At 36.1% G+C, this 25263-nt stretch overlaps 1 protein-coding gene across 5 annotated transcripts in view; it reads right to left on the reverse strand.

Moving 5' to 3' along the window:
• LOC106872412 (oxidoreductase NAD-binding domain-containing protein 1) overlaps positions 1-25263 on the reverse strand; it is a 41745-nt gene that overhangs the window by 15477 nt on the left and 1005 nt on the right. The window contains exons 2-4 of one of the 5 annotated variants that reach the window (XM_089356759.1): positions 18894-19006; positions 18386-18558; positions 4611-4692 (exon numbers count right to left, since the gene is read on the reverse strand). In XM_089356759.1, coding sequence (XP_089212885.1) covers positions 4611-4673 — 63 coding nt within the window. In that variant the 5' untranslated portion in view covers positions 4674-4692; positions 18386-18558; positions 18894-19006. Of the gene's footprint in view, positions 1-2260; positions 2332-4610; positions 4693-6972; positions 7053-9247; positions 9426-18385; positions 18559-18893; positions 19007-25263 lie in introns of those variants that run through there. The other 4 variants (XM_089356758.1, XM_089356761.1, XM_089356760.1 and 1 more) reach the window with 4 other exon arrangements.

Below are 25263 nucleotides of genomic sequence, written 5' to 3' on the forward strand. Positions count from 1 at the left end.
CTGCAGGAGTTGGACTCAATTTACAGATGGGCTGAGAATAATAATATGCAGTTTAATGCTGAAAAATTCCAACCCCTGCGCTACCAGTGTCCAAAACTGAATATAAAACTTACACGGCACCCTGGTCCACAGGGGATTACAATCCCAGAGCCTAAATCAGTGAGGGACCTGGGTATCGACAGGAGTTATGATACCTCTTTCCAAGTGCACATTACCAAGATGGTGACAAAGTGCAGATGACTGGCTGGATGGAGCCTGAGAACATTCAGAACCAGAGATAAGGAAACCATGATGGTCCTCTCGAGGACATTCATCCTCAGCCGCCTGGATTACTGCTCCCAGCTATGGTTACCCAACAGTATAAAATTAACAGCAGACCTTGAAGCAATCCAGAGGAGATTCACAAAGAAGATTGTCTCATTGCAACAGCTCAGTTACTGGGAAAGAGTGAAACATTCCACAACACTCCATACACACTAGCACTGACCACTTCCCAGCATCCACACCACTATCTGCACACCCATACACCATCATCTGTACACCCACACACCATCATCCACACACCCACACATTACAGACACACACATCCACATATCGAAATCACTAGCCCCCTATCCACACACACACACACACTCACATACACACACACATGCACGCACCTTCCTTATGGGATCACCAGTACTTTATTATCTCCCCTTCTTCCTAGCTCTCCTGTCTATTGTTTTCCCAACCAGTCGCCATGATTAATTGCTAAATCCACATATTTCTTTTTATTCTCTCTCTGTTTATTTCCTCCTATTCCTTTCTGTTGAGGAGTGTAAAAGACCTTCTTACTTTCCTGAGCATCTAATACACCTGTTTGTTGTTCATAAACCTGTTTTCGTCTTTTGTTTTCCTGTAAATTTCCACTGTGTGTGTATATGCCTATATATATATATATATACACACATACACACATATAAAGATTATATATATATATATATATATATATATATATATATATATATATATATAAGTATGCGACTGTGTATATGCTTGTGAATCTTTGTCTTGGCATCCGTGTGATAGTTGTAAATGAGTGGCACTGTCATATAAGCAGGGTCATTCTTCATTTCAAATATTCTATGAAAACATGTCAGGCTATGGGAAAATATTAACTTGCTTGAAAATAGGTGAGGGTTGGCGACAGGAAGAGCATCCAACCAAAGAAAATCTACCTCACTAAATACTACCTGAGCTATACAAGCATGAAAGAATAGACATTAAAAAAAAAAAAGAAGAGTTGTTCCCCTTGCTTTTGTTTAACTCAGTAAAACATTACTCAACAAAGTTTACCTCTCCTACAGTTTCATCGTGTTTGCCACATTAAGTATGTTAATGCTTACTTCACCAGCAGATTATAGTTCAACATGCAGATGATAGAATTTGATTAAAAGAAAAGATAGGCTGCCAGAATACATTTTTTACCTACTTCTGTATCAGAGTTCAAACCACACTGGAGTTAACCTTGCTTTCATCCACTCCCATGGTCAATAAAAATAACTGCCAGTAATATAAAGACATTAATTTGTGATGTATTAAAGTTAACAAATTAATAATATTGAAGAAAACTGAACACTTTGACTGATTAACATTAACAATAACAAGTGTTTATCTGTGCTGCTTATGCATTATATCTCAGGATGGCTGGCTATACTGAGGTTCCAGGAAGAGCAAAGGATAATGTTTTCTGCATAGGATTTATAGCAAGGTAATCAAGCCTTTGAGAGAGATATGTTTTTGTCAGAAAGCAAAGTTAGTTTTGCTTAGTAAACTAGCTGTAACTTTCCAGCTAATTGTAACTCTCTAGCTACTTGTAGTATTCCAGTTAGCAATGATTGTACAATTAGATATGACCTACTTACTAGTAGTGACCTACTAACTACGATCCACAAACTAGCAGCAATCCAATATGACTAACCAACTAACAGTGATATACCAAGTAGCTGTGACTTATACCTGGAAGTAAGTCATTAACTATAACCTACAAACTAGCAGTAAGCTACAAGTTAGTTATAACCAATCATGTAATAGTGACCCACAATTTAACTATAACCCAACAACTTGTAGTAACCTATGACCCACCAACTAGCAGTAACTCACTAGTTAACTATGACCCATAGGCTAAGAGCAACCCATTATCTATGATCCACCAACAACTACCAACTATCTAACTATGGCCCACCAACTAGAAATAACCTACAAACTAGCAGTCACTCACCATGTAGCTGTGATACTTCAGTTGCATCCCTGCCTGCTTTATAAATATGTGTAGACCAAAGACTCGAGGAGGACCAAAGACTCGAGGTATTTCGGGTTGCAAGACAGTGTAGGAGAGAGAATAGTGATGTTGTAGGAGAGAAATGTGTTCGCATGGATGATGGTACGCTTGCATTAAATGAGGATGCAAAGAAAGAGGTCTGGAGATGCCACTACGATAGATTGCTTAATAAAGAGAACGAATGGGAGAAAGAGAGCCTGCCTTATGTCGACCCAATAGAGGGACCAGCTATCCGAGTTGATAGTACCAGGGTAGATAAAGCAATTAAGAGTATGAAGACCGGGAAAGCCCCCGGCCCATCAGGAATCACTGCAGAGATGCTCAAAATATCTGGCAGTGTTGGCTATAGCCTAGTCACCCGTATTACGAACCAGGTGATACACGAAGGAGTCATACCCTATGACTGGTGTAGCAGCATCATAGTCAACTGCTACAAAGGTAAAGGGGACGCTTTAGATACAAATAATTACAGAGGCATCAAGCTGTTAGATCAGGTTATGAAAGTTACAGAGAGGGTCATAGCCCAACTAATTAGGGAGCGAATCAATTTAGATGAGATGCAGTTTGGGTTCGTGCCAGGTAAAAGCACTACTGATGCCTTATTTCTAGTGAGACAGTTGCAAGAGAAATACCTAGCCAAGGATAAACCTCTGTACCTGGCTTTCGTTGACATGGAGAAAGCCTTTGACAGGGTCCCCCGATCCCTTATCTGGTGGTCAATGAGGAAACTTGGGATAGAAGAATGGCTAGTGAGAGCTGTGCGAGCCATGTACAGAGATGCGGCCAGTAAGGTGAGGGTTGGAAATGAGTACAGCAATGAATTCCGGGTAGAGGTAGGGGTCCACCAAGGTTCCGTCCTCAGCCCCCTATTATTTACCATAGTCCTCCAGGCAATCACAGAGGAGTTCAAGACAGGTTGCCCCTGGGAGCTCCTCTATGCTGATGACCTTGCCCTAATTGCGGAGTCACTATCAGAACTAGAGGAGAAGTTTCAGGTGTGGAAGCAAGGTCTAGAATTGAAGGGCCTTAGAGTCAACCTAGCTAAAACCAAAATCCTAATAAGTAGGAAGGTAGATAAAACACAAACCCCTTCAGGTAGATGGCCCTGCTCAGTATGTAGAAAAGGAGTAGGTAGTAACTCTATAAGATGTACCCGGTGCAAGCTATGGACACATAAGAGGTGCAGCAACATCAAAGGCAGGTTAACTAGCAAGTTAGTTTTTGTTTGTGGCAGATGTTCAGGTGCAATAAAGACTGCAAACAAACAGGAAACAACTTCTATCTCATTCCAGGGTGAAAAACTAGAGGTAGTCGATAGCTTCCGCTATCTGGGCGACCAAGTTAGTAGTGGGGGTGGGTGCGCTGAAAGTGTAGCTGCTAGAATAAGAATAGCCTGGGCAAAGTTTAGAGAGCTCTTACCCCTGCTGGCGACAAAGGGACTCTCACTCAGAGTAAAAGGCAGACTGTATGACGCATGCGTACGAACAACCATGCTACATGGCAGTGAAACATGGGCTGTAACTGCTGAGGACATACGTAAGCTCGCAAGGAATGAAGCCAGTATGCTCCGTTGGATGTGTAATGTCAATGTGAATACCCGTCAGAGTGTAAGTATCTTGAGAGAAAAGCTGAACATTAGAAGCATCAGTTGTGGCGTGCAAGAGAGACGATTGCGCTGGTATGGACATGTGGTGAGAATGGAGGAGGATAGCTGCGTGAAAAAGTGCCACACCCTAACAGTTGAGGGAACCCGTGGAAGAGGTAGGCCCAGGAAGACCTGGGCTGAGGTGGTGAGGCAAGACCTTCGTACATTGGGCCTCACCGAGGCGATGACTACGGACCGAGACCTTTGGAAATGGGCTGTGCGTGAGAAGACCCGGCAAGCCAAGTAAGATCGTTGCCAGTGCCCCTGGACTGGTTCTTGTGCGGGTGGCACATGAGATGCACCATTTTGAGCGTGGCCGTTGCCAGTACCGCCTGACTGGCTCCTGTAGGATTTTCGAGCGAGATCGTTGCCAGTGCCCCTGGACTGGCTTGTGCGGGTGGCACATAAAAGACACCATTTCGAGCGTGGCCGTTTTCGTGCAGGTGACACGTAAAAGCACCCACTACACTCTCTGAGTGGTTGGCGTTAGGAAGGGCATCCAGCTGTAGAAACTCTGCCAAATCAGACTGGAGCCTGGTGTTGCCATCCGGTTTCACCAGTCCTCAGTCAAATCGTCCAACCCATGCTAGCATGGAAAGCGGACGTTAAACGATGATGATGATGATGATTAATCCATGTACTCACGGGTGTTTTGTCTTTGTCTTTGGTTGTCAGATCTAGATGGCTGGATTTGTTTTCAACCGACATTCTTTTAAGTAGACAAGAACTGAAAACCAACAATAGAAGATAATAAAGTGAAAAAAAAAAAAATCTTTGAAACAATGAAACTTTCAAAATTACAAAACAAAAGAGTTAGAAGAGCTTCTCTGATCAGACATGGGTGTGTGATTAAGAAGTTTGCTTCTCAACCACATAGTTTGAAATCCAGTCCCACATTAGTAAATGTTCTCTAGTAAAGCCCTAGAGTAACCAAAGCTTTGTGAATGGATTTGACAGAGAGAAACTAAAAGAAGCCGATCACACACACACACACACACACATATATATATATATATATATATATATATATATATATATATATATATATATATATATATATTTATATATACATATAATGGATAATAAAACGAATAGTTTACACCTGGTAAAGCACGGCCACTTTCAGAATGATCGTTATGTATATAACAGATGAAAGACAGAAGATGGAATATATGAGAATTTATTATTAATCACAACAATTGTTTCGACACATCTAGCATCAATTCCTCTTGGGTGGGATGCTCAACAACTGGTTCAGGAGCATCTGGTGGTGCAGATGTATCTCGTCAGGTAATAAATAGATAAATACAGCTCGTTAAAATGACTGTTCCGCAATGTAACTTTCCATTTTGTAGAGAGAAAAACAACCAACAATAGAAGATAATAAAGTGAGAAAAGAAAATCTTTGAAACAATGAAACTTTCAAAATTACAAAACAAAAGAGTTGGAATAGCTTCTCTGAGCAGACATGGCTATGTGATTAAGAAGAGGGATACAAAACAACCAGTGGAAAGTTACCTTGCGGAACAGTCATTTTAACGAGTTGTATTTATTTATTTATCACCTAACGAGATACATCTGCACCACCAGATGCTCCTGAACCAGTTGTTGAGTGTCCCACCCAAGAGGAATCGATGCTAGATGTGTCGAAACAATAGTCATGATTAATAATAAATTCTCATATATTCCATCTTCTGTCTTTCATTTGTTTATATATATATTTATAAGTATAAGGTGTGTTATGAACATTTACAGAACATGTATCCTATATAAATTCAACAAATAATTAAAGATGGAGAAAAGAAGATGTTAAAAGTTTTATGAAATTTTTAATAGAATTTTTATAAAACTTTTAACATCTTCACTTCTTCATCTTTAATTGTTTGTTGAGTTTATATAGGATACGTGTTCTATAAATGTTCATAACACACCTTATACTTGTAAATTTTCTTATTTAAAAAAAAGATACTTGCAATAGTAAGCTACAAATTTAATATGAAGAATCTTTATTAGAAATCTGACTTTGGACCCCCCCCCACCCCAAAGTAAAACGGATGAAATTGAACTCAACCTTTCTCTCTCTCTCTCACACACACACATATAGGACAGGGGCCAAGATGTCTAGTGGTTTGCTGTTCTTGAGATGACAAAGGACTGAGATATCTGGTGCTGGTGCCATATAAAAAGCACCCAGTGCACTCTGTAAAGTGGTTGGTATTAGGAAGGGCATCCAGCCATAGAAACCATGCCAGAACAGACAACAGAACCTGGTGCGGCTCTTGGCCTTTGCAACTCCTGTCAAACTGTTTAACCCGTGCCAGCATGGAAAACAGATATCAAATGATGACGATAATGATGATATGTATATATATATGAGGCTGATATATATGTGTGTGTGTATATATATCATCTTCATCATCAAATGTGTGTATGTATTTGTGCCTCCTTGTCTTGATATTGCATGATAGTTGTAAACAAGTGTCAACCATTATAAAGTGGCTTCATTTGTTTCCAATCTTCTATGTAAACAAGTCTAGTTAAGGGGAAATATTGCCTTGCTTGGAAACAAATAAGGGTCGAAGACAGGGACAGCATCCAGCTATAAAACACTTGTCACGTGAATTCTGTCTGACTTATACAAGCATGAGAAAATAGATTTCAAAATTACAATGGTTATTATTATATGCTTCTACTATACCTCTACTTTATTAATATTTTATTTTATAAACCCTGGAAAATGACAAAGCCTATCTTGGAGAAATTTGAAACCAGGACATAAAGAGACATATATATAAATGAAGCAAGACATTTTGTCTGGCAATCTATTGATTCAGCCATCCAATCTTGATAATGATATTAATGATAATATATTTTTATATTTATTTGCCACAGATACATAGAAATAGGTAACAAATAAGACAGAAGAGGGATACAAAATAGAATGTAAGATAAGATAAAGAACAGGAACTAAAAAATATGTTCAGGTAAATGAAAAAGAAACACAAACCCAAACTTGGGAAACCAAACTTCTTTCTGTAAGTCTGAGCATAAGAATAAACATGGCTGATGTATTTTTAGAAAATAAACAAAACAAATTAATGAAAACACCAGATTAGATCAATCTGTGAATCACATGATAGAAGGTAAGTATCAAAGTTCAATTTGATAAATTAACAAGATATGTCACTACATTGAGCACAAAAACAAAAGCTCTTCTTGTTTTGCTTTTGGGATGGTGGCAGTAGGCAAGGCCAGTGACTCCATGACAAATTCTAGTGTTTTTGAGACTGATGGGAGAGAAAGAGGAAGAAGCCATGATACATAGTTGTTACTCTTACACCTGATCTGTATGCAACAATAACAATATTTCTTTGTTTGTATAAGAATTCACATTACATTGTTGAAAAAGACAGTTGAAATATACCAACTATGACCATTCACCCTGTCATTTATTTATTTTTTCAGGCATAGTGTATCAAGGATAACATATCTTAATGTATCTTTTTCCATACAGACAACAGGATGTAATTTGAGGAAGATTTCACTGCTATGTCTAGCAGATTGAAGTGATCACATAAAGGGTTCTTCAATAGCTTGTCAAGTCTTTACTTGTCCACTATCATATTCTTGTCAAACTAACTCTAGGGTTGAACTAACAACAGACTTCAAAGCAAAATGAAATAGATGTTCACCAATAGATGGAGAGAGACTATTGTGGCTTTACAGAGCAGTGAAATGTATTCAGAGAGTGAACATCTACAGCCTTACAACAGGGCAAACACTGAAAAAGAGAATATTACATTCTGTACACCTCTGATCTGCCACCACAGTACAGTTGTGTTTTCTTGGTCAGTATAATGAGGAACAATGCCAAATCAGACATTGGAGCACAATCTGTCCTTGGACACAACAGATCCTGTCAAATCATGTAACCCATGCTAGAATGAAACATTAGTGTGAAATGATGGTGATGATGAAAATAATGATTAATAGTAATTTCTTCAATATTGTTAACAATACATACATGGTAGCTCAACCTGTATATAACAACCAAATTTATACATATATATATAATCATAGCTCTCTTTCATATTCCATTAACCGAATCTACTCACAAGTCAGCCTAGGACTATAACAAAAGACACTTATCTAGGGTGCCATGTAATGGTACAAAACCCCAAATCACATCACATGTTTGGGAAGCATGTTTCTGTGTGTGTGTGTGTGTGTGTGTGTGTGTGTGTGTACACACTGGGAATATTTGGTAATTAGATCATTACATTCAATTTCCCAATTCATTAGAATATTATCTACGTCATTGAAAATATCTGACCAGTCAAGACTTTGCCACGAACCAACTCCAATAATATTTCATCTTTTAGTGCACTTCATTCTGAGCCTAACCATTAATATATATTCAGTGCAGCTTAGCTACTTAGACAGAGAGATGAGAGAGTGGACAGCAACTGATCCTAGCTGACAACACAAAAGCAATGAACAGACAGTGGACAGTAACACAAGCACCAGCTAACATTTTGACTGCTGCTACAATCACACCAATCCATGAACAATAATGGGCCTGTAAACGACCATGCGAAGGAGAGGTGACGAGAATGGCTCCTTTAGTACATCGCACGGTCGATACAATAAAACATAAAAAAGGATAAATGAGTCTAAGTGTCAGAAGGAAAAGAGAGACACAACCGAGGTAGAATGTTTAAGAGAAGATTTTATCGATAGGTTAACATGTGTGTCTGTGTGTGTGACATATATGCACACACGGACACCAGTCATTTTGTGGAAGACAAAATAGACAATAAAAGGTAGACATCTGTAGCGAAGAGGTGAAATAAGAAAGAACAGTTGGTCATTAAAGTGAAATGAAGCTGGCACTGAACTATCAGAAAGGAACAAGTGTTCTAAGACAGGGTCACCAATTGGTAAAATGACTGTGCGAACATCGGGCTGCGTGTTCGAATCACATTGGCCCCTTTAGTACATCGCACGGTCAATACAATAAAATATAAAAAAGGATAAATGAATATAAGTGCCAGAAGAAAAAGAGAGACACAACCGGGTGGAATGTTTAAGAAAAGATTTTATTGATAGGTTAATATGTGTGTCTATGTGTGTGACATATATGCATAATAATAGACAGGCCGTCATGTATACAAAGTGTGTATGTACAAACATGGATATATGCGTGTGCAATAAGTACAGAGCATTGAAAGAGTCTATAATATGACATTAGAAGAATGTTCAGACACAAGGATGATAAATACCAGTTCATGGTCAAGGTACACGATAGTTGAAGTGCTGTATTAAGAAGTTGTGGCTGCAATGCAGAGCTGGTCGAGGTACTGTTGTACAAAAAGTTGTGGCTACGATGCAGAGCCAGTCTCTTGTTACAGAAGGTTGTCGCAGGTTGTATTTGCTGTAATTCACAAACAGTGTGGAGATAGAACCTGTGCGAGCGTTGCTGGTTGCTGTGTATGTAGAGATGATATTGATGTCGTTAATAAGATGGAGACTGCCGTATGCTGTTGGTTGAGTGCTGATGAGTCTCCATGTGGCTGCTGTTGTGTTGTCGCTGGAACTGGCTGTGTGCTCTGTGGTCAGTGGCTAGACCTCAAAAGGTCTGGAACCGAAAGACCTCGACTCGCTGTGTCACTGAAGTTTTATAGTGTGCAGTCGGCTCACTGGAAGTTTAGAAGAGACTGTCTCATGTGACCTTATCTGAAGGCTGTGATTGGTTGGGTTGCATATTGGCGCACAATAGAGCAAGAGACAAATTGCGCCAATACCAACCAATCAGAGTAGTGGACACAACAGAGTCCAAAGGGGCGGCCGAAGGTTAGCTGTTATCTACTACGTCCATATTTATGTATATATAACAGAGAGAGAGAGAGGAATTTCCCTTCAAGCGTACGCTACAGGCCACTGTATTGATGAAAAAGGGATTCATCCTCTCAATGAAAGAGTTAAATCAATTTTAGATTTTCCCACTCCTACTTTGTTGAGAAAACTGAGAGTTTATTGGCCGATCAGTTTTTATCATTGGTTTATTCCTCACTGCGCAGAACATATGCAACCCCTCACAGATGTTCTTCAACATCACACGAGAAAAAAAAACAGCTTATTGCTCTTGATGATACAGAATCTGCAGGCTTTAATGAAATCAATAAGGCTTTAGCTGAAGCCACCATATTGGTTCATCTGAAGCATGATGCAGCACTTCGTTTGTTAGCTGATGCCTTATATGCTGGTGTTGGTGGCATTCTTCAACAGAATGTTAACAGAACCTGCAACGACTTCCTTTTTCTTCGAGCAACTCAGACTAGCCGAGATGAAATATAGTACTCTGAGCCGAGAATTGTTAGCAGTGTACCTGAGCACGAAACACTTCTGGCACATACTGGAGTGTTCTCTGTTTTCCTCATCACTGATCACAAACCTCTAACATATGTTCTGTGTTCGAAGCCTGATTGTTACTTGTCAAGGGAAATTTGGCACCTTGATTTCATATCCCAATACACCATGGATATTTGACACATTAAAGGTTCAGATAATTCTGCTGCTGACGCGCTTTCTCGTGTGCACATCGACGCACTACACATTACTCCAAGAGTTAGCCGCTGACCAGAAAATGATGAAGAACTTCTCAAGTTTTGAAATACTTTCTTTTCTCTCTCTTTCAGCTTCTTCCTTTGCCCTTAAATGATGATGATTTCTACGGATCAAGACATCCTTATATTCCAAAGACGTACGGACATTTGGTTTTTTTTTCTGCTCTGCACAATCTATCACATCCTGGAGCAAATTCCACACTGAAGTAAATTGCTGCCCAATTTGTGTACGCAGGTGTCAACAAAGATCTCAAAGAATGGCTAAGAGTTACGTCCCTTGTCAGAAAGATATTAGTTTTTATTTAGAATGGAAATTCCTTGCCTCTGCACCTTCATACAATGTAAAAAATAAGAAATGCCACTTGTGCATCAACGAAAAATTTTTCATATTAAAGGCTAGATTTCAACTACTTAACTCAAAGGAAGAGCAACATAATGCCTTCCTGCACAAGGGTAAATTTGCTTTCTCTTAGATTCCTACTACTTAACTCAAGGAAAGAGCAACATATTGCCTTCCTACACAAGGATAAATTTGCTTTCTCTAGATATAAATAATTTTAGATATCTAACATTCATCTTCTCCATTAATGGTACCCATAATTCTTCACCATAGAAATAGTAGAATCCGATTTTAAATGTTGGCATAAACTACCTTGCAATTAAATTTTGGTTAATAGATTTATTTACGTAGGCCCATTTTAGGTAACCCAGCATTATTATCCTTACACTAAACCCATCTGAGTTTAAAGACTCTGTCTCCCACACATAACTAAATTATATTTTATTATATTATATCATATTGTATCATTTTACTACTCCTCAATATAACCTTTACACCCTCTTATAATCATATAATGCCAGTTCTCTTAACTTTTAACATAAATTTAGACTATAGAGTGCATAAGTATCCATTCCCCTACCATGCCCCCCCCCCCCCCCACCCTAATAGTATCTTGATCCTCCACCAAAATAACAAATGAATTTGGTTGTATTTTGTAACATACTTTACCATTCCATGCTCATTGTTGGTTTGTTTCACTTTAGTTTATTGGTCTACTGCTATTTACTGGAGACCCCCTATTGAATTTACTCATTTCACTATTCCCCCCCACACACACACACACAACGAAATAATTATTTAATACTAACTTTATACCTTACACCCACTTTTAGTCATGTATTTGCTTGATTGTTGCTTTACAGTTAGCACTTATCTATGAGCTATTAATATCGTTATTATTATTATGTGCATTAATACATGCATGGGGGACCACTTGTTGAAACTGGTATATGTACCCATGAATGGGTTAATATAACAATATCATATATATCATAATTGATTGGGTATATAGGTGTGTGTGTACTTGAGTGTACGGATGTTGTATGCAAGTGTGCATATGTGTATGTGAGTGTATATAGGTGTATACGTATATACACATATATATTTATATGAGTGTGTGCATATGCATGTATATGTATGTTGAATTTTTTTTGTCATACATGCATGAGCAAATTGTAGCAAGAGCTTGCATCTGTAAAAATAATTTGTAAGTATTTTAATTTTAAATTGTAATCATTAATTTAATAAGGGATATTTACTTTTACTTATTTAATTGACCACTAGACTAACTAATTCATAGATTGTTTCGCCAATTAGCTGTGAAATTAGCTGTCTGATGGCCTAGTCAGCTCACTTATTAGGTGCACTGGATGGTAGATCAGCAGTCTCAAATTTAGGCCACTTACCCTAGTTATTACCTCCCCTTAACCATAAATATTTCCCTAATTTTCCTACAGAATAAATTCTTTTCATTGTTTTTACTAATTTCACATTGCTATTTAAAAAAAATTTGGACCATTTTCACCCTCAACCGCCTTATTTCCTAATTGTCCAAATAGGTTTCTCTCTTAATATTTATTCCATAATATTTATTTTTTTAATCTAGTATATACTGTCCAAAACATTTTAGGGCCCCTTACAACACACACCATTTTCTCATTCATTCATTTATTTATCTTACACCATATAACAGTCTCAATAGCTAGTCTGTTGTTTTTAAATTCCAACTGAACAATTATATCGAACGTTGGACCTTGGCCTATCTTACTTCAGACAACATGTGTACGAGCTTAACCCCACCTACTAGTAAATAAATAAAAAATTACATTTAACTGATTAGCACTTTATTATGATAAATACTATTAATTAGTACTATAAACATAATTATAAAAAATTATTATGATTAATTAAAAACCTTATTGTATCTTCACTCCTTCTCCGACTAAAACCTATTATTTTTTTATTATTATTTATTCATCCTATCCACCCCATACAAAGAATTAATCCACCAAATACTATATATTCAACTTTTCTTTTTCTTCTCCAGGATCTTCTTTTTTATTTATTCTTCACTCTGATGAAGCTCCATGTTTCAAATTGGTTTTATCACCAAATATGATATTTTTAGCATATCAATGGCAATACCATGCAACATTGGAAGCAGAAACAGCTGTTAGATGGGATGCAGGTTATTTGTATTGAATTAATAAATGATAACTGATGTATGTCAACACACATCATCAAGGAATCCTCCCTAAAATCAAATGTTTGAAGGCAAAGTGGAGAATTTGGATTCTTTATTCCAAATGTGGCTCATCTCTACAAATATTCAGACATATATATGTGTAGCATTGGGATGTTCTAGCTTTACATATATATATGTATGTGTGTGTGTGAATATATATATATATATATATATATATATATATATATATATATATATATATATATATATATTCGTTTTATTTTATTTACTGATTGATTTTTCAAATTATTAATTTGCAAATATTATACTAATGTATTTTCATGCAGAACTACGTTTTATCAAAAAATTCCCTCCAAAAATGAATGTTTGGAAGGGATATGTTCTAAATATAACTCAAAGAGAAAAAGAAAGAAATGAGGAAAAGGAAGGGAAAAGGAAAGAAGGGAAAAAAAGAGGGATAGAAAGAAAGCAAAAAGACTTTCAGTAATGACCAAACCACACCTGTTTTTTATACGCACAGGAAAAATATGCCTTATGCACAGGAAAATATATATATATATATATTACATATTTATAGAGATATCGTTTCATAGTTTTATTGCTCATATTTTTTACACATAATTTTTCTGCATTCTACCTTCCACCCTGCATTTTTCCTGTGCGGGTATGTGTGTATATAGACATGTGTGTCTGTACGTGCATGCGAGTATGTGTGTATATAGACGTGTTTTACTCTTATTGCTTATTTTTTACACTTTTTTTACACATTTTTCTCTATTTTGCCTTTAGCTCTGTTTTTTCTTGTGCATGTGCATATATAAACGTGTATGAACCTTTTTGTGCACGTGTGTGTGTGTGTGCAAGCGTGTATGCAGGTATGTATATATATTTTTTGGCGAATGTGTGGGTGAGCATGTGTCTTTCAGATGAGGGTGGATGAGTATATACATATAGGCGCATGTACGTGGGTGTGCAGACGTGCATGTGTATGTATGGACATGCGCACTTACGCGATTACTATGAACATTTTTACTCCCTTACCTTTACTCCCTCCCCTTACTTAGTGGTCATTCTAATAGCTCTTTTAATTTCCCTTTGTTTAGCGGTCATTTTCATAGCATATCATTTGATGGCCCGATAACTGAAGAGGTACCGGGGTGGGTTTCTGCCCCAACATCTAAAACTCAGAGTTTTATCATGGCTACCAAATAATTGTTACATATTATATTTACAGATATATATATATATATATATATATATATATATATAAACAAAAGTAAATGAGTATATGCATATATACGTACAGGTATGTGCATACCGACATCCACCTGTATGTATAGGTGCATATCTGGGTACAGGACATTGCAAACAAACGTAGACGAGAACACACGAACCACATAGAGAACATTCTACTTCATCAGTTACCCACGTTTTAACACCGGCGTTTCGACGAGCTTCGTGTGTATATACATATACACACATTAGGGTTATGAGTTTTTCACAACCAAAAAACCCTATACTGTCATTCAATGAATAATTTCATAAAAGTCAGGAAACTAACATTTATTTTGCTTTATTTGAAAAAACATCACCCCAAACTTAAGAAACTGATCACCACTTTTGACCCAACTCATGCAAAGTGGGGTTTACAATGCCTGCTCAAGTTTTTACCAAACTTGATGTGCTGACTTAATGCAATGCAGAAATAGTATATCTGAAATTTCAGCTTTCTGGTTGAAGTAGTTTCGGAGTTATGGGGTTTTTAAAGTATAATTACTAGGTGACGCTAGATTCACATTTCAATATTTCCGCAACCTAATTATAAACTTTCAACTCACCATTTTCTTTTCTTCATTTAACTGGAAATGAACTATATGCTTAATATATACCAATTATTTTAAGGGAATTTCATTCCCCAATAATACTAGGTATTGAACCAGTATTCCCTTGGATGTAGCCATCCTTTTATGAGGTTAACATATCCTCTAAATCTATCTATCTATCTATCTATCTATCTATCTATATATATATATATATATATATATATATATATACCGTAAATCCGCAATTTTTTCCAAAAATTTAAAGGTCAAAATTTCCAGTGCATACTATATACGAGGTTAAAAATGAAAAATATTTTCTAAGCAAAATTTTCTAAGTCATAAATATGTAAAGGCAATTTACTTATTATTTATTTTTCACTGACGTTATTACTGTTATTTCTTTATTTTCTGCAAAGTGCACAAAAAAGCTACACGTTTGCATAATGTTACAGATACAATAATAATAAAGGATGTTACCAGAAATACATTTACAAACCAAGGACGTTATATAGACTTCCTTGACTCAAGTTAAAGAAGGGGTGTGTATTATACACAAGGTTTAGGTTTTTCAGAGGTACAGCCCCCTAAAAATCCCCTGCGTATTATACTCAAGGGTGGACTATACTCGAGGATTTACGGTATATATATCATACCTAATGTAAATACATCATGAAAGGTAAATGAATTTTGGTATTCATCTAAAAATAACAACTTTTATGAATGTGATGCACTTAGAAACACAATAAATATTGGAAGGCGATGAAAATCATCCCAGCAGCAGCTGGTGAGAATACCAAATGCCTTCTTGAGCATTGTCAATAGCATAGACTCACAGCCAACAGCATGTTTGCACAAAATGTATCTCCAATGATATATAGCGAAACAGTAAATAAACAACCACTGGTGTTGTGACTAGTGGCCCAGCAGAATAAAAATGTGTTATATGCAACATAAGCAGTATTAGATTAAAATAACCATCTATGTATTATACTTAATGCTAATTCACAGTGAAAGGCAAATTTACTACAGCAATTATCTGGCAATTACACACACACACACACACACACACATTTATGTTTACTGGAGTGTGTGTGTGTGTGTGTGTGTGTGTTATTTCTTTACTACCCACAAGGGGCTACACACAGAGGGGACAAACAAGGACAGACAAACGGATTAAGTCGATTATACCGACCCCAGTGCGTAACTGGTACTTATTTAATCGCCCCCGAAAGGATGAAAGGCAGAGTCGACCTCGGCGGAATTTGAACTCAGAACGTAGCGGTAGACGAAATACCGCTAAGCATTTCGCCCGGCGTGCTAACGTTTCTGCCAGCATGCAAAATAAATCATTTAACAGTGAATCTCACAGTTGATACAGCTAAAAACAGTCCCATGTAATCTGTTGAAAAAAAACCTTGGCTAGTAAAAAGGCCAAAGCATACTTGCAGGAATCAAACTGCACATCTTCTATACCCATAATAGATGTGCTAACTAATTGCAGCAGACTATCCGTTAGTCTTTCACCAAGATGCTTTGTTCAAATTCCACAAGCTGTCTTTGCTTTTTTTTTTTTTCCCCATCCAAGGAGGGTTTAACTCAATATATTATAAGGGTGGATGTGCGAAAGGTTGTGGCAATAAGACAATGGTCAGATGACCTGATAGATGCAGAAATAGTTACAGTTTGGCAAAGATTAGATTTAGACAAAAATCTAGAGTGTTTGGAGTGTTCGTGTGTTGATTGAAGATGCAAGTGGATGAAACAAATTGATACAGAGTTGAGGATTGAAGTGCATGTCAAAGATGAATGACACAAAGAAAGCAAGACAGAAAGAGAGCAAGACAAAAAGAATGCAAGGTAAACAGAGATAAATTTCTAGTGGTGAGTCAGTTGTGTAATGTTTGCTTTCTATATTTGAAAGGATGAGAGTTTGTGGGATTATCTAATGACAGTCAAGAGGTTCTCACACACAACCAGATATTCCTACCTGACCACTATACTACCATGTACAGTACTAACATGTTAAGTGTTACTTCTGTATACACATTTAGGGATTTTCATTGCATTTGTGACTGTTGTGGTTTCATTAGCTGGATGCCCTTCTTATCACCAATTACTTCATAGCATTGACTGGGTGCATTTTATAGTGCCACCAGCACCAGTGAAATTGTCTGTCAAGACTGAAATGCCTTCTATACACTGTGTCAGTTTATTTTTTTCTTCAGAGTTACTGATCTCCTAGTCAGGTTGCCTTCAGTATGGCTCATGCAATTGTGTTAAAGAAGCTCACAGTGTGGAAGTAGGAAAGAGGGGAATTATGGGCAGATGAATTTTTACAAATACAGTAATCCCTCGCCATATTGCAGTTCACCTATTGTGCACTCAGTACATCATGGATTTTTCTGGCTAGTATATGTAAATTTATATCAAGAACTCTTCAGTATATCCAGGTTTCTGTGGCCAAAAGGTATTTATACCTCTTTAGATCATAATTAGTTACGTGGGAACTTAACACCCATGATAGTTGAGGGATTACTGTAGAAGGGAAAAGAAGAACTTACGTAAGACTGGTGGGTTGATAATTGTTTATATTTATCATGATAGAGATGGATATGAAAGTATGAAGTCCCCACACCATAGAGTAATGCGTGTGCCAAACAGTGTTTAACAAAATGCAAATACTGCTGCAAGGATATTATGAAATAAAATATGCCTAGATATTAAAAGAAGCTCATGATTTCAGTGATTAATAATAATAAGAAGAATAACGATAATAATCCTTTCTACTGGAAGCACAAGGCCTTAAATTTGGGAGAAGGGATTAAGTCGATTACATCGACCCCAGTGCATAACTGGTACTTATTTTTTTGACCTCGAATGGATGAAAGGCAAAGTTGACCTTGGCAAAATTTAAACTCAGAAGTGAAGATGGACGAAATACCGCAAAGCATTTTTGCCCAGCATGCTAACGATTCTGCCAGCTCGCTGCCCTAATAATGATAACTTGCTTATTTTAATTTCCTTCCAAATTTTCAAATCCATGATACCTTCTTTCACTGTACCTTGTCACCAAAAACAGTCAAAACCCAACTCAGCACTCACATGCAATTCAAGGTATAGAACATGAATAAACATGAAACATGTCTTATGCATGCAGTATTATTCATTAATGAATGAATATTTGAGAGAGAGAGGGAGAAAAGAAGGTATCTAGTAAGGAGTTAGAAGAAAGTGTCAAATAAGGGAAGAAAGTGTCAGAGAATCATTAGATATGATACAATTACTATAAATGGAAAGCAGAAATTTGTGATTAGTGATGAATAATGATAATAAATAATAAACAACAGACTATCTTATTTCATGCTGTCTGATACCGATACCAAATGAATATAAGAATTGCCATGAGAGAGTGGACCAGTACTTACACTGAAAGCTATTCAACCACTACAAAATAAAAACAGTCACCAACTTGTATAAACATCAAGACCAACCAGAGCCAGTAATAGGAGTTAAAATAACAGCGTTTGGGAATTTCTTAGTCAACACACACCAGGTTAATTCAAGCAAATAGACCAGATACCATCAAAAACACAAAGACCTGCAAATTAAATGATATGAGTAATATCATCAAATAAAATATATCATTGAAAGGAGTTGAAAAACTAAGCAAATTCAAAGAGCTAGTGATAAAGATTGAAAAATGTAGCTCCTTAAAGAAAAATAACTTCATTCAACATAGAGGCCTTAAGTATTTTTTAAAAAGTGTGTGAGAAAAGGAAGGGACGTTAGCAACATCATATGCAGTGTAGTGAAATTAATATCTACATACTCATGAAAGGAATAGTTCCAAAGGGAAAAAAATAAATAGAAACTAGAATAACGGCTCACCCAATGCAAATACACATATGCAAACATCTGTGTGTGTATACATACCTGGCATGGGAATGCAATAGTGGCAACATTTGCTCACAAACAATCAAAGATCTAGTGAAATTACATCTCAACATCATCTCTGCCTGCTCAGTAAAGGGTGACGTTGACAGTTGCTAGAAAAGAAATTACAAACTTGGTTATAGTTAATCAATGATGATGATGATGATGGCAACAACAACAAAAAACAACATACAGAAAATAGCACTACTCTGCACCGCACACATCCTATGTAAAGCACTTTTGATACAGTGAAATAAGAGCACCACAATAAACCACAGCACATACTCAAGGTACACAGAGCTGTGCTCAGTAGTGCAGTAAAAGCATGTGATAAAAATAAGACTACTGAATAATAATAATAATAATAATAATAATGATAATAATAATAATAATGATAATAATAATAATAATAATAATAATAATAATAATAACATAAGAGCACCACAGCAAACCACAGCACATACCCAAGGCGCACAGAGCTGCGCTCGGTAGTGAAGTGAAAGCACGTTATAAAAATAAAACTACTGAATAATAATAATAATAATAATAATAATCCGGTGACAACAGGATCAAAGAGAAAGAAGAAGAAAAACTGAAGTCTCTCTGGGTGAGACTCGGATCCAACTTGTACAAATGCAAAACAAAAGTCAAACATAAAATAATAATAATAATAATAATAATAATAATAATAATAATAATAATAATAATAATAATAATAATAATCCGGTGACAACAGGATCAAAGAGAAAGAAGAAGAAAAACTGAACAATTATGATGATTTGAAGTGGGAAATATGAAGGTTGTGGTCAATGAGGAGAGTAGACATGGTACCAATAGCAATTGGTGTATTTGGAAGTATCAGCACCCAACTACCAACATGGCTCAGAAAGATTAGTACAAATATAATGGTAGAACACCTACAAGAATCAGCATTGCTTGGAACTGCAAGAATTCTTGGCAGGGTTCTTGGAGCATGACCAGTAAACAAGTGTCACCTCAGTCTGCTGGCTGTGGGCAGCTGACACTTCCCACGATACCCAGCAAAATAAGCTGTGAGTTTTCATCAAATAATAATAATAATTTTTATTTTTATTGGCCACATGGGCAGCAAAACGTTAAGGACAATGCGAAGATAAAAGACTATGGAGATTTACATACAAACTTGTAAACAATAAAACAAATAATTTGCAAAAAAATTTTAACAAAATTCCCAGTAGGGGAATAAAAACACCCAGATGCAACTTGATGAGAAAGTAAACTGAATAATATAAAGTTATAATCATGTAATATAAACAGTGAAAGATATACATAGAGTATGTGCAGCCAATAATGTTTACAACACTAGTGCTGCTTTTAATTCATAATTGAATTTAATCTTACATATGCATCATCATGGCATACCAGGAAATGGTTCTTACGCTATTTGTATATAGTCATAGTCTAGTGATTCAGTTTGATTCAGGTATGTGATGTTGATAAGCTACAAAGATGGCAAAATATTGATATTCATTATTCTTGAATGGGACTGGGGGTGAATTGTCTTACTTGTTCTATGACTTTCAGGTATTTTAACAGCCAGTGCAATGAAGGAGTCATCCCCAAAGCAAACCAGCAAAACACATACATTGCATATAAGTGATTGATAATGTTTATTGAAAGATGGGGGGGGGGGGGCGTGAGAGAGAGAGAGAGAGTGTATTTTAGTTTCTGACATCAAACCTAAAAATGTACTGAAAACTAGGTACTACAATCATCATCATTGTCATTGTTTTTTATGTCCACTTTTCCATGCAAGGATATGTTTTAATGGAAGATTGGAGACAAAGGACTTATATGACAGTGAAACTTATTTACAGTTTTTGCATGAAGTCAAGACAAAGAAACATGAACATATATAAACATGCACACACACACACACATATATATATATATATATACATAGAGATACACACACACACACACACACATACACACACATAACAGGATTGTCTAAGTTCCTGTCTACAAAATCCACTCACAAAGCTTTGGTTGACTCAGGGCTATAATAGATGTCTGCCTAAGCTGCCATGCAACAGAATGGATCCAAAACCACATGTTTGGATGCAAGCTTCTTGACCACACAGCCATTTCTGATTTTTTGTTTTCACATATCTTAGCATCCTTTCTACAATAGGCACAAAGTCTGAAATTTTGGGGGAAGGGGATTGTCGATTACATTGACCCCAGTGCTACATTGGTATTTATTTTACCAACCTCTAAAGAACATAAAGCAAAGATGACCTTGGTGGAATTTGAACTCAGACTATAAAGACAAACAAAATGCCATGAAGCATTTTGCCCAGCATGCTCGTGACTGCCGACTCACCACCTTTTCATATCTTAATATCAAAATTAACAACCTAACTCATTTGACCTTTCAGAGAACACCTCCTGTTTGATAATATGAAGATCCCATTTTAAATTTTTCATATTTGTATTAAAGCTTCTTGTTATAAGTTTCTATAAAAACTTTTTGTTCTAGACACCAGTTTAATGATGACAAAAATTTGTTACTTGACTGTATCTCTTCATATAATTGACTATTTTTAATATTAATTGAAATATAATGTGACAAGGTGGCAGAATCATTACCATGCCAAGCAAAATGCTTGGAAGCATTTCATCTGTCTTTACTTTCTGAGGTCAAATGCCAGTTCTGAGGTGGACTTTGCCTTTCATCCTTTTGGGGTCAATAAAGCAAGTACCAGTTGAGCACTGGGGTCAATGTAATAGACTTACTCCACCCCTGAAATTGCTGGCCATGTGCCAAAATCTAAAACCAATATTACATGAAATATAAGCAGTTAAGCAGTGAAATATGGCCACAAAGAGTTGATAGGGTGTAGGCACTTCTAACTTTTTCCATTAATACAAGAATAATTTCTTAAATATTTACAAAATGTATCCATGAAGAATGCTTTGAGACAAATTCTAATGGAAAAAATATTTTTTGGCTATCATTTTAACCATAATTGTGGATTTCATTTTGACTTAAAACATTGTATGACAGATAACCTTCCTTGAAATTTGAATATGGAATGTTTAAGTTTGAAAGCCAAAATCCTTGCCGAACAACTTTATTGTATTTTGGTAGTAATATTCACTAATGATAATTGTCAAAGTGAATAATTATACTATATATGATAATATAAGAAAGTGGTTAGGGTATTCAGTTCATGATTGTAAGGTTGTGTCGGATTCCCAGCAGTGCCTTGTGCCCTGGAACAAGATACTTTATTTCACATTGCACCAGTCCACTCAGCTGTCAAAAAAAATTAGTAGTCCCTGTATTTCAAAGGTCCAGATTTGTCACATTTTGTGTCACGCTGAATCTCCCAGAGAACTATGTTAAGGGTATGCAGGTCTGTGGAGTGCTCAGCCACTTGCATATTAATTTCATGAGCAGGCTCTTCTGTTGATCATATCAACTGGAACCCTCATCATTGTAACCAACAGAGTGTTAATTTTATATGATAATATCCAGTCAAGCATCTGTGCTTGTAAGTTTGTGGTAAGTTGGTGCAAGTAGTCTAAAGGAACAGTTTAGTTTTCATGTCTAAACATCCATGCAAGTACAAGTACTGGGTCAATTTAATCAACAGTTTCCTTCCTCTAAATTTATGATCTGACAGTTTGAAAAAAATACTAGGCACTCATCTACTATTAGGGCAGTTAACCCCAGCACACTCAAAGAGTGTTGGGGCTAAATGCAGTCATATCATTTTTATCAAAATTGCTTAAATCAGATGAGAAATTTAGAAATTTCTCTTCAATCAAGCTTTATGTAAATAAAAAAGGCTTAATTGTTAGCTTGGAAAAATTCATAAAACATTGTTCATAAATGCAACTTAAAACATTATTTATTCAGTTCAAAATATACAAAATTGTGTAAATATATTGGTGTAATTCATGCTACATAAATTGTGACTTGGTACAGTGGTTGTTTACATGCCACAAAAATATTTTTTCCTAATTAACAATTAGATCTATTTTAATTACATAGAATCTGCCTAAAAGGGCATTTATAATGTTCTCATGTAATTCTGTTTTAATTTAGCCGCAATTAACTTAATAGATGAATACTTAATACATAAGGACCCTAATGTGTACCATCTAATGTTTGGGGACTCCTAATATTGGATGAGTACCTAATATTTGGGGACATTAATAAAAGATGAGTACCTAATATTTAAGGGCTCTAAAACTGGATGAGTATTTGAGGCCCTTAATACTACACAAGTAACTAATACTAGTTGAGTACCTGATACTAAAAATATCATGTACTAAATGCGTACATAATATTTAAGGGTCTTAATACTAAATGAGTATCTAACATTTGCGGACTCTAACATTAGATAAGTATGCACTAGTAGAGGACCCTAATCCTAACAATGTATCTACTATTTGAAAACCCTAATACAAAATGAGTACCTAATATATGAAGACCTTAATACCAGATGAGTACCTAATATATTCTGAATCTTCTAGAGTTACTAATATTACAATAATGCAATATCAATGTTGGTTTCTAATACAAAGTATGCAAATTTGTTGTTGTAGTTCTTTTTTTAATTAAAATCCCAAACAAAGCGAAACTGCCACTTGGTGTAAAGGACTATGAAGAAGGAGAAATTTAGACGAAAGAGTTCGATCACAAGAAGGGGAAAACAATGAGATGGAAGAGAATTCCAAAATCTGGCATGTTTGAGGAAAAAAGCTATGACCATAGAAGGACTTCTTTATTTACGGAAGCACAATAGGATTTAAGCAAAAACACTTTGAATTGCAAGTCAGGTGAGATAGCACAAAGTGATCCAGAACTAAGAAAGTTCATCGGAGTACTTCCTAAAATTGATTCCACTACTATAATGATGTTTCCTTGTTAGATATTCTTATTATTCAAGTTAAATAGCAAAATTGTTGAGTTTCTTTGAAGACCTGGGCATTATTGTCAGTAGCGATCTGCATTGGACAAACCACGTCTCTAAGATTGTCAAGAAGGCCGAGGGTGTCTTAGCATCACTCAGTAAGACCTTTGTCTGCCACTCTCCTGCTGTCTATCTAAAGCTGTATTTATGGTTATGGTATGTCCACACTTTAGAGTTTGCATCACCAATGTGGGACCCCTATCTTGCTCAGCATATCAATCTCATGGAAACTGTCTAGAAATGTGCAGCCAGACAAATACCCACTGTCAAGGATCTACCATACTCTGAACATCTTGCTTCTCTTGGCATGGACACACTAAAGCTCTGACGTCTGATAACTAATCTGGTAGACAACCACAAGACTTTTTTAATTCTTTTATTCTGTTATGTGTTTCAGCCAGGTGGTTGTAGTCATGCTAGAGCACCACCATGAAAACTATCTTTTACTAAATGCCTCATTCACTGTTCATCTCCAGTGCATTATTCTATGTACTGTTCATTAACTATGGGCAACTTTTTCTAATGAATTGTAGTGCACCTTAACACTATATATAATGAGTTCATTATATGTCAATTTAAATTTTCTTGGCATAACTACAGTTTGGTGCCCCACTTCTGATCTTGTTTTTTCATAACTTTCTGAAAAAGTATTTTTTAATAAATTTTACAGAGACATATTTTAGAGAGCGTGGATTATGATTATACCGAAAAATTTAGGAAAATAACAAGCTGGAGGAAATTAGGATCATTCTACACCATTACTTTGTTACCATCAATTTCCGTAACTTTTGTATTTTTCTTTTTCTTTTTCAAGATTATATGTTTGAAACATCGATATTTCGTAATCTACACACACGAAAAAATATTTCTGCAAAATTTCGTTTGAAAAGAAAATTGTCATCGTTGATGTCTCACTCTACTAAAGTATCTGATGCTGGAGAAGACTCTTAGCTGTTCCAGTTTCTCGTAGAGATGCTTAAACTGCTAGTGTTTTGGGAGGGAAATACCAGTATTTCCAGTTGCAGTGTATAACGAAAGGGGTGTCTTTTTGAGCCGTTTTATTGTTGATTGTCCATTGACCTTTCTCAACAACAATTAAGTCACACCAACTAATGTCAGTTCTATCCAACCAAAATAGTGTTATAAATCAAAATATATCCGTAAAAACGAATATAGAAATGACTGAAATAAAATGCGTGCAACACTTAATTAAAATCATGTGAATAGTTGTTTGCCAAATGATTAAACAAACCGTATTTCAACTAGCAAATTTTTGTTTTACAAGGAGTTAAAAGAACTGAACTTCAGTTTACGAAAATATAGTGCTCGTCGACGAACGTGTATACCGTCCCTCAGTCTATTAGAGATAACCTTACCATACAATCACAGACTTTCACACACTA

Source organism: Octopus bimaculoides, chromosome 8 (genome assembly GCF_046866305.1).
Source record: "Octopus bimaculoides isolate indiv1 chromosome 8, ASM4686630v1, whole genome shotgun sequence".
NCBI lineage: Eukaryota > Metazoa > Mollusca > Cephalopoda > Octopoda > Octopodidae > Octopus > Octopus bimaculoides.